This window comes from Mobula hypostoma, chromosome 2 (assembly GCF_963921235.1).
Source record: "Mobula hypostoma chromosome 2, sMobHyp1.1, whole genome shotgun sequence".
Taxonomy (NCBI): Eukaryota; Metazoa; Chordata; class Chondrichthyes; order Myliobatiformes; family Myliobatidae; genus Mobula; species Mobula hypostoma.
The window spans coordinates 124,231,947-124,244,799 of NC_086098.1; the positions used below are offsets into that span (position 1 = coordinate 124,231,947).

Sequence of the window (12,853 nt, forward strand, 5' to 3'; positions counted from 1 at the left end):
TCCACTATTTACATAAAGTGCTTTCTGAATTGCATTTCTGCTTTCACAGGAGATTTAAGGGAAATAGGTGTCATGTGTTGCATAGTCCTTTGAAGTTGCTGCTATATGACCGAGACATTGTTGGTGGTACAGCCACACTTCTCGGTTATCATGTTGGGGAACTCAGCCACTTCGATCTCTGTGTAATTGCCCGTCTTCACCAGGTACATCACGGGCAGCGAGGCGCTCTCCACCGCCACACAGCTCCTCTCTCCGTAGTCAAAGGGCCGTTGTGGCTGCTTGCAACCCCCAAGGCAGCGGAAGGCCTGGTAGCCAGGGGGCTCAATGATCCAGTACTGGGTCCAGGGCAGGTCCCGGAAGCTAATGAAGTGCTCCTGCCTGCAGCATGTCCTGCCTTTCTCTGCACCACAGTCGCCAGTGCTCCTGGACGTGATAAAACACAAATATTAGTTACCAAGTAAAAGCTAAATGGGGTAAATTGTTTCGATACAACAAATTAGTTTGGCTAGATAACATTGCATACTGAATCAAAATCAGCTTTTCATGCTCTTTTCTGACATGAAAAAATGTCCTTTTAATACCAATACACAAATGTCATAGGATCATGTAAATGTCCTGAGAGAGAGGCTCTCTCACAAATGGCAGGAGGGCAGATTAAGCAACTTTTAATTAGATTCCAGTCAGCAGTTAGCTGTCTACTGATGATTTGAAAAGAGTGCAGTCTAAATTTTCTGTAGGGTGTCAGGATGAAGGCCGAGTTTTTGTTCATGAAACTTGATTGAACTAGTCAGAAAAAAAGGTGTCAAGAATTGTGTACTATTGTGGTTCCATGCAGTTAATTGAAATTGTGACCAATACGAATACTCCTGATCTCTTAAACTCAGTTTCACTGTTTGAGGTTCAAAAGATAAATGTTAATCAATTGTGTTATCAGTCAACTGATAGAAGCAAACTCCACGCATTTTTATAAGAACTGCAAGACTTTTAATTCATCTTCTAGCTGAGATGAGGTAACACTGTACTTCCAAATATAACTTGCAGCCATGTGTTTCAGTGTGTAGACCCCTGGTTATATGACGGGTTGCATAATTCCTGTCTCAATAATTAACTTTGAAGCAACTTGGCGGAAGTAGAGCTTATTGTGAGTCCGTAGTAATTGTTTTTGTCTTGCTCTCTACCAGCTGCCAGAAAACAAATTTCAGGACGTATGTCAGTGATAATAAAACTGATTCTACTTTGATTGTGGTAACAAACAAGAGTTTCTACAACGTAAATGAATGCGGCAGCTTTGTTAATACTGTGCGTCATATCTATTAGATTTTAATTATTTTGTGGCAATGACTGTATAGCTTAACATAGGATGTAAAGTTAGACTATGCCTGTTTAATTTCAATGCAGTAAAGTTAATGATTAATTTTGATTATCAGAATAAGCTGTGTGGGGAGAGGGACAAAATTGGTTGTTGCCCCAAAAAGTTCCTTAACAAAGACGTACCCATATTCTTCAAGGTTGAGAGTATAGAGGACTAATTCTGGTTTGCCCAGTACTTGGTCAGCAGCGCTTTGAGTGGTGAAGTGCACCAGTTTGGCTAATTCAGCTGCGTAGCTGCCCGTTCGCTCTGCCTCAACCCAGATTTCCAGGTGCATGGGTGTGTCTGCACTCTTCATCCAGTAGTACACGGCCTGTGTGATGTCCAAGCTTTCCCATCCGGAGTTGAGGATAGGAACCAACCTGGCAAGGCAGAAAGTTTATTAGTCGATTAATTTGCCTCTTCCTTTTGCACAGTTAAAGGTATTGTGCTGAACCAATGCTAATTGGAATGGTTGCTAGGAACGATGTTTGATGTACATTGTTATAAAGTTGAGTTGTACAGCACAGAAACAGTCCCTTTGACCATGTCTTTCCAAGTCCCTTCTGGAGTCTGCTCCATTTGCCTTAAGAACCTGAGAAACAAAGGATCATTCGAATGTCTGATTTACTGTTGCTTCCCCCCCTCCCCCCCAACTGTAATAGTCAATTATTTCTCTCAATTTTTCATGGAAAATTGCCAAGGATGTTGCAAATGGGTAATTAAACTTAAGCAATAGGATAAGAAGCTGAGTGGTTCGCTCGTTCAAAATCTGAAACCACCATTCAGTTTAAGCGCTGTCTTTTCACTGCAGGCTTGCACATTTTTTCCTTCTGCATGTCCAAGAGCTGTTATTTTAGCTGGTCCCACTATTCATTTGGGATTGGATTCCATGTCATAAGTTTGCCAAATGAATAAGGTTCTCCCATTTTCTCACATTTTCTTCAAAGGATGTCTTTTTCGAGTTTATAAATGTTTCACGGCAATGGCATTTTAAAATAATGTCCCCCGAACTTGCTGTGTGCAAACTGTGTTTAAGTGCCATCAAGATTCAGTTTTAATACTGATTTCATTTAAAAGCCATGGTAATTGATTGTGGGTGCCACTGTAAGTATCCTTTACTGATTCCATTGTGGACAGAGGCGAATAAACCATTTGCTGCTGTTTGCAACCCTAATCTATTAGAACTTGAGGGCTGCTATGCCCTGCAGCTCAAATAGATCTTTGCTTGTAAGGCAGCTGTGAAGAATATACATAGTGTGGAGCTGCTGTTTCAAAAGCAGATTGGAAATTTAATTTTAAAAATTAGTTTCTACATGAAATTTTACTTTTGAATATTTTGTTCTAGTGTATTAACATTTATACATTTCCAGGCATGCATGTGCAGATGGGTACAATTGACAGGATGTTATTATGTGCATCCCACGACATGCAACAGAAGTAAGGAAGTGGGTGATGGTGGGTTGGAGAGAACAGCAGAAATTAGAGAGAAACATCTGGACTCCACAACACCAGATTGTTGGTTTGCTGTGGTGTGTAGCCTCCCCTGTGAGGAGAGTACATGTGGTGAGGCCTGTGTGGTTTGGAACTGAAACAAGAAGTGATCTCATTGAAATGTATAAAATGTTGTGATGAGATCTCATCTGGGAGACCAGGAATAACCATCACAGTGATAAACTGCTCTTTGGAAGAGGGACTAAAGCTGAAAAATACACTTAGCACTTGGAAGTTTAATCTAAAGTAAATTAAGTAGTCTAGTGGTGTTACAGTAGGTTGTGGTTGTCTAGAGTGACTACAGGTGCTGGAAGCTGAAGCAACACAAAAAGTGCTGGAAGAACTCAGCAGGTCAAGTAACGTCTATGCATGGAAGTAGGCAATCAACATTTCAGTTCCAGATGCTCCCAGAAAGTTATCTTTTCGGGTCATCTCTACCCTAAATGTCAACTGTCCATTTCCCTCCATTAATGCTGCCTGACCCACTGAGTTCCTCCAGCTCTTGTATTGGAGTTAAAATCCCACCCTGAGTTATTTTAGAATTTAACATAAGAAGATAAGAAATAAGAGCAGGAGTAAGCCATCCGGCCCATCGAGCCTGCCCCGCCATTCAATAAGATCATGGCTGATCTGTCCGTAAACTCAGCTCCACCTACTTGCTCCATAACCCTTACTTCCCTTTTTATGTAAAAACCTATCTAACTGTATCTTAAATATGTTTAGTGAAGAAGCCTCAACTGCTTCCCTGGGCAGAGAATTCCACAGATTTACCACTATTTGGGAAAAACAGTTTCTCCTCATCTCCGTCCTAAATCTTCTCCCCTGAATCTTGAGGCAATGTCCCCTAGTTCTAGTCTCACCTACCAATGGAAACAACTTTCAAAATTTTTGTATGTTTCTATAAGATCCCCTCTCATTCTTCTGAATTCCAGAGCGTATAGTCCCATTTTTTTAAAATCTAGTTTTATTTGGAATGGAAATCTCTTGTCACCATGATTGCCCACAGAAGTTGAAGATTGTTGTAAAAACACTATCAATTAGAATCTGAGTTGTGTAGAGTGGGAACAAAGTCTTCAGCCCGCTGTGTCCATGCCTACCCCTACTAATCACATTTGTGTTAATCCCATGACGTTTTGACCTGCTTATTCAAGTGCCCATCTAGGTACCTACTGAATGTTGTTACTGTCCTTACTTCCACCGCCACCTCTGGCAGCTTACTTCGCTCTTTTATCTAGTGTCCACCAGAGAGAAAACTCAAGGAGTTTGTCCTACACTGATGTGTTTCCTTCCTACGCACACAAAATGCTGACGGAACTCAGCAAGTCAGTCAGTGTCTATGGATAGGGAATAAACAGTTGCTGTTTTATCTTGGAAAGGAAGGGGCCAGAAGCCAGAATAAGGTAGGAGGGTGGGGGAAGCAATTCAAGCCGACAGGTGATAGGTGAGATCAGGTAAGGGGGAAGGAGGGTGGGTGGGGGAGGGGTGAAGTAAGAAGATGGAAGATAAGTAGAAGAGGTAAAGGCTGAAGGAAGGAGGAATCTGATAGGAGAGGAGAGTGGACTATGGAAGAAAGAGGAGGAGGATGGAAACCAGAGTGGGATTGGGCAGGTGAGAAGAGAAGGGGTGAGAGGGTAACCAGAATGAGGACTGGTAAAGGAGAGGGGTGAAACTGCTGGAAGTTGGAGAAATCAATGTTCATGCCATCAGAACATGAATGGAATGTGAAGTGCTGCTCTCCAACCCGTTTAGCCTCATCATGCCAGTCCAGGAGGCTCTGGATAGACATTTCAGAATGGGAAGTCAAACTCAAATGTGTTGCCAATGGAAGATGGTGGAAGTTACAGAGAATGATGTGCCGGATATGGATGCTTGTGGGGTGGTAGGTAAGGACAAGGGAAATCCTATCCCTGTTATGATGGCGGGGAAATAGGTGAGGGTAAATGTGCAGGAAATGCAGGCAAGGGCAGCATCACTGATAGTGGAAGGGAAACGCCATCCTTTGGGAGGAGAAAAGGACATCTCAGATGTTCTGGAATGGAAGGCCTCCTCCTGAGAAAAGACACGATAGAGACAGAGGAACTGAGAAAGGAAATAGCATTTTTACAAGTAACAGGGCGGGAAGGGGTATAGTCAAGATAACTGAGTAAATAGGTTTGTAAAAGATGTCAATAGATAATCTGTCGCCAGAGATTGCAGAAAGGGAGAGAAGTGTCAGAGATGGGCAGGTAAATTTGAGGGCAGGGTGGAAGTTGGGGGCAAAGTTGATGAAATTGATGAGCTCAGCATGGACACAGGAAGCAGCACTAATGCAGTCATCAGTGTAACAGAAAAAGTTGGAGAGCATGGACTGTTCCACACGATGAAAAAGTGGGCACAGCAGGGGCCAATGCGTTTGGAGAAAGTGGGAGGAGTTGAAAGAGTTGAGGGTAAGAACCAGGTTAGCCAGGTGAATGGGGTGATGGTGGAGGGGAACTGGTTAGGTTCTCTTGTTGAGACAGAAGCAGAGTGCTTTGAGGCCTTTCTGATGGGGACTATATTTCTAAAGTGAAAATGAGGTGATCCAGGCTGGAGAACTGAAGTGATGAAGTGACATGGATATAGGTAGGAAGGGACTGAGCAAAGAGGGTTAAAAGGGAGCTGAGGTATGCAGACACAAGCTCAGTGGGGCGGGAACAGGCTGAAACAATAGGCTTACTGGGCAGTCAGGTTTGTGGATCTTGGGTAGGAGGCAAAAGTAAGCAGTCTGAAAGTAAGGGAATTGTGAGCTTGGCAGTTGATGGGAGATCTTCAGAGTTGATGAGGTGGAGACGGTGTGGGAGACAATGGCCTGATGCTCCTTTGTCGGGTCCAGTGCAGGGAGTAAGTAAGAGGAGATATCTGAGAGCTGCTGTCCGACCTCAGCAAGGTAGAGGTCACTCTCCAGACGAAAACAACCACCCCCCCTTCCTGTCAGCAAGCTTGAGTGAAGTTGGTATGGCGAGAGTGGAAGGCAGGTGTGTTCAGAGAGGGTTAAGTTAGCTTTTTTCTTCATTCTTCTCCCCCCCCCACCCACTTCTCCATCCACCCACCTTCCCCTCACTTTATCACCGATCACCTGCCTGTACTCCTGTACTCCTTCCCCTCCCTGCAGATGCCGGACGAGAGCAGCATACAAAGTAAATAGTCGACATTTGGGGCTGAGAGCCTTCGTCAGGGCTGGAAAGGAAGGGGGAAGAAGCTGGAATATGGAGGTGAGGGGTGGAGAATGAATATAAGCTGGAAGATGATAGGTGAAACCAGGTGGGTGGGGGAGACAGCATGAAGTAAGAAGCTGGGAGGTGGAAAAGGTAAAGCTCTGGAAAAGAAAGAATTTGATAGGAGAGGAGTGTGGCCATTGGAAAAAGGGAAGTGAAGGAGCACCAGGGGAAAATGATAGGCAGGTGAGGAGAAGTAAGAGGGGGCCAGAGTTGGAACTTGAAGAAGAGGGAAGGGGGAGGGGGCAAATTATCAGAAGTTGGAGAGATTGATGTTCATGCCATCAGCTTGGAGGCTACCCAGACAGAATATAAGGTGTTGCTCCTCAAACGTGATAGTGGCCTCATTGTGGCAATAGGGGAGGCCTTGGACTGACATGTTGGAATGGGAATAGGGATAGGAATTAAAATGGTTGGCCACTGTGAAATCCAGCTCTTTGTAATTGGAGCGAAGGTGTTTGACAAAGCAGTTCCCCGTTGTACCTTAGGTCCCACCAGTGTAGAGGAGGCTGCATTGGGAGCATTGGATACAGTAGATAACCCCAAAAGATTCACAGGTGAAGTGTTGCCTCACCTGAAAGGATCGCTTGGGGCCCTGAATGGAGGTGAATGAGCAGGTGTAGCTCTTGTGCTCGCAGTTAGGTGCCAGGAGGGAGTTTAGTGGGTAGGGATGAATAGACAAGGAAACCAGGAAGGGAGTGATCTTTCCATAGAGTGGGGAGTGAGGGGGAGGTAGATATGTGTTTGGTGGTCAGGTCCCATTGAAGATGGTGGAAGTTGCAGGGAATGATGTGCTGGATGTGGAGGCTCACAGGGTGGACGGTGAGGACAAGAAGAACTCTATTCCCATTAAGGTGGGGTGAGGATGGAGGTTCAGGAAAAGCAGGGGATGCAGGTGAGGGCAGCGTAAATGGTGGGGAAAGGAAAACCCCATTCTTTGAAGGAGGAGGACATCTCTGATGTCCTGGAAAGGAAAGCCCCATCCTGGGAATAAATGTGGCGGAGTCGAAGGAACTGAGGCTGGGCGTGAAGATAATCATAGGAGTCAGTGTGTTTATACCAGATATCAGTAAAACAATATGTTTTACCATAACCTTATTATGATAATTGTAGCTTTGCACTTTTGTCTATCTGCACTGCATCTAGAAATGCTAGCTTTGCGAATGAAGCTCACTGCCTTGAGAACAAATGTGTATTTATCAGTTTAAAGAATATGATGATTATTTATTGAATATTTAATTGTTATTGATTAACAATCGGGGAGGAAAAAGCTAATAACCCCGTGGGGGAAAGATCAGCTTTAACATTTCTTAAATTGTCTTAACTCAGCTGGGCAAATCCCTGGAACGTATTCCAACATTAGTCTTGCCCTTACCTAGAGTCGATGAGTGAGGTGCTGTTGGTGCCATCGGCCAGGATCTTGACCCAGTACACACTGACCCTGGCGTTGTTGACAGGCCGGCTGTGTTTCCTGGGAGGGAGCTCCCCCTTGTGGACGCCCCTCTTGAAGAGCTTGAGCTCTGCCATGGTCACCTCGCTGTTGTCAGGGATCAACCCCTTCATGTCGAAAACCAGCCTCTGCCTGGTGGGGTCTGAGTACAGCACTTCTCCGGTTGTGCCTGGGGACACAGAACTGGTTACTTGGAAGGTTTTAAACTCCCATATCCATCTTGAGTACATTGGTTACTTGTATCGGAGAAAAAAATACTAAATTGTCTGTACTTCACACAGTGTGAACCTACGGCCTTTGTCATCAGTGGTGTTGTGAATTCCCCCAATCTTTAAAGAAGCTGGGGTGTTCTTGAGTTGATCAGTTGTCAGCAATAAGTGTACAGGTTACAGAAACTGGAAGTGCACTTTGTTAAGTTCATGCAGAATAACTTGGGGATCGTAGTTCAGCTTTGCACTTTGTTTGTCCACCTGCACTGACTGTACCACTGTAATCTGTATTCTCTTTTGCTTGTGTATTACATAGTTTGCCTGGGTGATGGGTAAACGGTCTATTATTATCACCACACCTACAGAGATACAGTGAAAGGCCATTTTGTGCATCAGAATATAGAGATAGTACGAAGGAAAAAAGATAGAATATGATAAACCGATATCACCACAATAAACCTCAGTTCACACATGATGATGATTCGGGAACTCTGGCTGCGTGCTTTCCATGTAGGAATTCCCCAACCCTGGTGTGTAAAATCACGAGGGGCATTTTCACCCTATCAATGCCCGTCCTGATTTTATACACCTACAAGGTGCTCCCCTCAGTCTCCAACACTCCAGGGGAAAGAAATCCCTGTCTATCCGTATAACTCAAAAGGACATTGAGTCTGTGACAATAGGGAGAAGTGAGCATCTCCCTTCATTACCTGTACTGCAACATCCCAGCCCAGTGCAACGCTTGGAGAGATTGAGGCAAGGGGTAGGAGGGAGAGATTACAAGCCAGCACTAGGAAGGTGACATAATTGTATTTCTGGTTTCAAAGTCAAAAGCAGATCAAAGCCCGGTTTACCTGCATTACCTGTAATTCCTCGCAAAATGCTGGCCAGGCTGGGCAGGGCTCTCCGCCTCCTCTCCTTCTCCTTGTGCAGCTTCAGCATGGACATGTACTTGTTCCGGAGGTGTGTTGGCACCACCACCCTCTCCAGGTCCCTCTTCTCCATCTGTGGCACTTCACTTAGGCCTAGCTTACGAAGCATAGCGTTCTTAATGCTGTCGTGGGAGACTCCACTCACTGGGGCTGTCTGCAGCACCAACAGAACAAAGACAGGCAGCATAGTGGTCAGGCTGTTGTTGATTCTGGTCATCTCCTTGAAGCAGCCCCCTGGTGGTTGAGGAGTTTTGCCTCTTGTTGCTGGTAAAATCACTTTTTTCCTTTATTTCTGTTTCCTTTCAATCTTCTGTGCTCTTTCTCTCCTCTGTGCTCTCTCTGTATATGATTGCTGTTGATCTTTTATAGCAGCAGCTGCCATCCAGACTAAGCAGATTATATACAGACTGCAGACATCAAACACTGCTGGCTCAGTCACACCATTCAGTTTGATTGACACCTTCCAGGTTATGTGCAAATTGCAAACTAACCAGGGGGATGGGCTAATTTGCAAAAAATATAACGAATATTTCCAGCGTCCAAACTAGTCTTTGTGCAGTTTATTATAACTACAAATTATGTGCACATGTTTCCTTTATTCTGGCCATCTCTCATCTTTGCCCTGACTGCTTATTTGCTTTAAGACTGGTGACCAATGCTCTTTAAGAGGTATAGTGCTGCAGAACAACTCTTACAGGGCACACGTAGCTCTCCCAGATGCTTCGAGTGTTACCAAAATGGGTAAAGTACAAGGCAAAGAAAACTGTGGGCACTCGGAACGAATCAGTTTTCCCCATTTTGATAATGCAGGATTGTGTAGTGGGTATTTGTGCAGGTTTGTGACTTTCCAACAGAGTGTATTATAGTTCTGTTGTGCTGTGAGGGGGACAGCTGAGAGTGTTCTTAGTAATGACTCAGCAGAGAGTTTGCTTTAGTCTAATTCAGTTGTAGGTGCCACAGCATAAAATATGGTGTGAGCTGCATCCTGTGGACAGCCAAGTGAAAGATTTCAAACTGAAGAATTGCAAACACATCCACCTCAGTATCTGTGAAATGAACACTGACAGGAGTTGGTGTAAAATCAAAGCTGCTCAGGCTGTTCCTTGGAGTTGCTGACACTTTCAATCCATAAAGTTGTAGCTGTCCATGTGTGACCCACAAGCAGTTAAATCAGGGCATTTGACTTGACTATTCAGATTTCTCTTCAAGATGCAACAATGTTGTTGCTAGTCATGTTCCCACTTGGTAGAAAGTGGCAGCAGCCAGCACATCCATCCCACCAGTCTCCCAAACGGTCGTCCGTATGTACTGGATGTCCGTAATTCAGGCATTTGTAACCTGGCGAGGATCTGTACAGATAAACATAAATGTTGCTGCCCATAACTCCCTTATCTCCTTGCCCTCAACAGCCCGAGGCTGGAGTAGCCTGACAGGCCTCTCATTATTCTGGTGTTTATAGCAGCAGCACCTCTTTCTGGTGCTTTACAGCAACAGCTCTTCTCAATGGGAATAGCAGTCACAATTGGCATAGCAAGGCTTTATGACAGCAATCTGCATCAAGACCAAGATCAGTACGTAAGTATCTGACATTGATAGGGCCTTGTTATTGTAACAGGCGTTTGTGGAGCATTAAAACGTTCTCATTGATAAAATAATCGGATATCAACTGTTTTGTGCATTGTAAACCTATCATTGAAAGTACATTTCCAGGTTAACTGGCTTTGGTGGTTGACTTATTATTCTTACTGAGATATAGTGAAAATCTTATGGTATGCCATCCAGAAAGATCTTTGTGTGCATAAGTACATTGAAGTAGAACCGAAGGAAATACAATAGCGTGGAGACAGTGTTATATCACAGAGTGCAGGGCGGTGACATGGTAAAATGAAAGATCAAGAATGTGTTCTGTCCAAGGGTCTTATAACAGCAGGATAGAAGCTGTCCATGAGCCTGGTGGAAGGTGTTGTGTTCTCAAATTTTGTATCTTCTGCCTGACTGGGGGGGAGGGGATTTGGTGGCGGGCGTTTAACAGGGGAGAGAGTGACCATGATGGCAGTTCCTCGATTATGTTGGCTGCTTTTCTGATTCAGCAGGAAATGTTGGCACAGTCTGTGGAAGTAAGGCTGGTGATTGTATAGACTGGACTAGTATATTTGTATTGTCAGGTTCCTGTGGTCTAAAGCAATGGAGAATCATTTCTTCTGCAGGGCTGGGGAGAAAGGTAAAGGAGCCAGAATGAGGAATTACAGGTTAGTGTGCGTTGAGTCTAGAACCGCGAGGCAGACCATTCGGCCCATCTCTGAGTGTATTCTTACTTCAGCTGAAATCCATGTGTTAGTCACCTCTTCTACCCCTTGTGTTAAACGATTTGAATGCTTCAAATGGTTTCAGTGTGTGTCTGACCCAGGAAAGAGTGGAATATACAGTTACAAACTCATTCCATTCCTCTGCCGAATGTGGTGCTAATGTTGTCAGACTTAATTCTTCATTAAAGTAATTAAGTGCAGAGAAATAGATGACTGGCAGCGAGTTAGGAAGTTGCAAATCAATGTACTGAATGAAAATTACTGATTTAGTATTGCTCAAATATACACTGTTACAAGGGCTAATGACATCTAATGACAGTCAGTTTCAAATCAAGTTTTTAAAACTGTGGGTAATAAAGATCTGCTTAATGCTTTGCCAGTGGCATACTTGAATATATTCAATTAATGTTCACACTGTACAGAGCCACAGACTGGTTGACTGGGACACCAGCCGTTGTCCATTCCCCCGTTGGCCCGTAGACTTCATCAAGGAGAAAATCCATCTTTGTGACGCACATTTCTGTATTACTTTGCATCTTTCATTTAAAATCCTTCCCTGACCTTTCCCTTTCATCTTCATGGACTCTCTCTATCCTTTTTCCTTGGAGATATCTGCAGTCTAAGTTTAGTTGCTATGTTATTGATGGGACTGCCTTCATACTGCCAAGGGGCAAAGCTTTCAAACTCAGTTAAACTGTTAATGCTGATTTCTTTAATCAGAGTTTCTGTCCCTGTAAGGCCTAGTGGTGGCCTTTGTTTGATAATGGCTCTATGAACTACTTCTGGGTGTTCTGCTCTGTGACAGGTTCTACATTAGTGTACATTGTTAATGACCCAAAGTGATCATACAGTCGGTTCTCTTCAAAATTCCTGAAAAGTTTTGAGTGACTCAATCATCACAATCTGCATTTCCTTTTTTGGGTGGGGGACGGGGGATTAGAGAATGGGCAGTGAAAAATAACCAGATACTTCCTATGAGGTATCCATGGACTTGTGTCTCTGCCAGGCGTCTTAGTACGGAGATGAGAGCACAGGAAAAAAAGTTGAGTTTAAAAAATAATGTAGCCTTGGAAGAGGGAGACTGGTTAGGAATTGTTCAGCAGCTTTGGGCTTGTCACTGAGTAGCTCATCACAGTGTTAAGTGACAAACTACATACGAATTGATTAATTTTCCTCGGCACCAGAGGAAGATACACACAGTGAAATGCTAATGCACAGCTATTACCTCCCAACAGTAGAGACGCTGGTTCTTTGTGTGGAGTTTGCACTGTCTCCCTGTGCTTACGTGGGATTCCCCTGGCTGAGATATGAGCAGTATCTGTTTCCCCTGGCAGACATATGCACAGTTCCAGAGACTCTAATTTGATCTGTGGAGTTTACACCTTCTACCTGTGCTTACGTGGGATTCCCCTGGCTGAGATAGGTGCAATATTTGTTTTTTCCCCGGCTGGGATACGTATGGTATGCTTCCACCCAGTTGAGCTACCTGAAGATAAAGTCGTACAAAAAGGGGGTAAATCTGCACATGCTGGAAACCTGACATAGAATATAGAGCAATACATCACCCATAGTGTACATCACGGGAGAAGGTCCATCAGTCCAGGGTGTACATCACTGGAGTAGGTCCATCAGTCCATAGTGTACATCACTGGAGTAGGTCCATCAGTCCATGGTGTACATCACTGGAGAAGGTCCATCAGTCCATGGTGTTCATCACGGGAGAAGGTCCATCAGTCCATGGAGTACATCACTGGAGAAGGTCCATCAGTCCATGGTGTACATCACGGGAGTAGGTCCATCAGTCCATAGTGTACATCACTGGAGTAGGTCCATCAGTCCATGGTGTACATCACTGGAGAAGGTCCATCAGTCCATGGTGTA

The 12,853-nt window shown here is 44.3% G+C and overlaps 2 protein-coding genes across 2 annotated transcripts in view; one reads left to right on the forward strand and one right to left on the reverse strand.

The window, feature by feature from the left end:
• The window catches only part of sde2 (SDE2 telomere maintenance homolog (S. pombe)), a 60,881-nt gene that overhangs the window by 17,750 nt on the left and 30,278 nt on the right, over positions 1-12,853 (forward strand). The window lies entirely within an intron of this gene.
• On the reverse strand, positions 102-10,163 carry LOC134342455 (left-right determination factor 2-like). Its single transcript, XM_063040603.1, has 4 exons — positions 8,589-10,163; positions 7,451-7,694; positions 1,495-1,731; positions 102-423 (listed from the first exon to the last, which is right to left on the reverse strand). Exons 1-4 carry the CDS (start codon positions 8,881-8,883, stop codon positions 102-104), a joined length of 1,098 nt encoding a protein of 365 aa, XP_062896673.1. The 5' UTR covers positions 8,884-10,163.

What these genes read in the sequence shown, in the direction of transcription:
- LOC134342455 (XM_063040603.1), bottom strand. Translation starts at nt 8,883, where the DNA reads ATGACCAGAATCAACAACAGCCTGACCACTATGCTGCCTGTCTTTGTT. An exon ending in AGGAATTACAGGTAATGCAG is followed by an intron (nt 7,695 to 8,588) that starts GTAAACCGGGCT and finishes CTGTGTCCCCAG; the next exon opens with GCACAACCGGAGAAGTGCTG. An exon ending in ACCTCACTCATCGACTCTAG is followed by an intron (nt 1,732 to 7,450) that starts GTAAGGGCAAGA and finishes CTGCCTTGCCAG; the next exon opens with GTTGGTTCCTATCCTCAACT.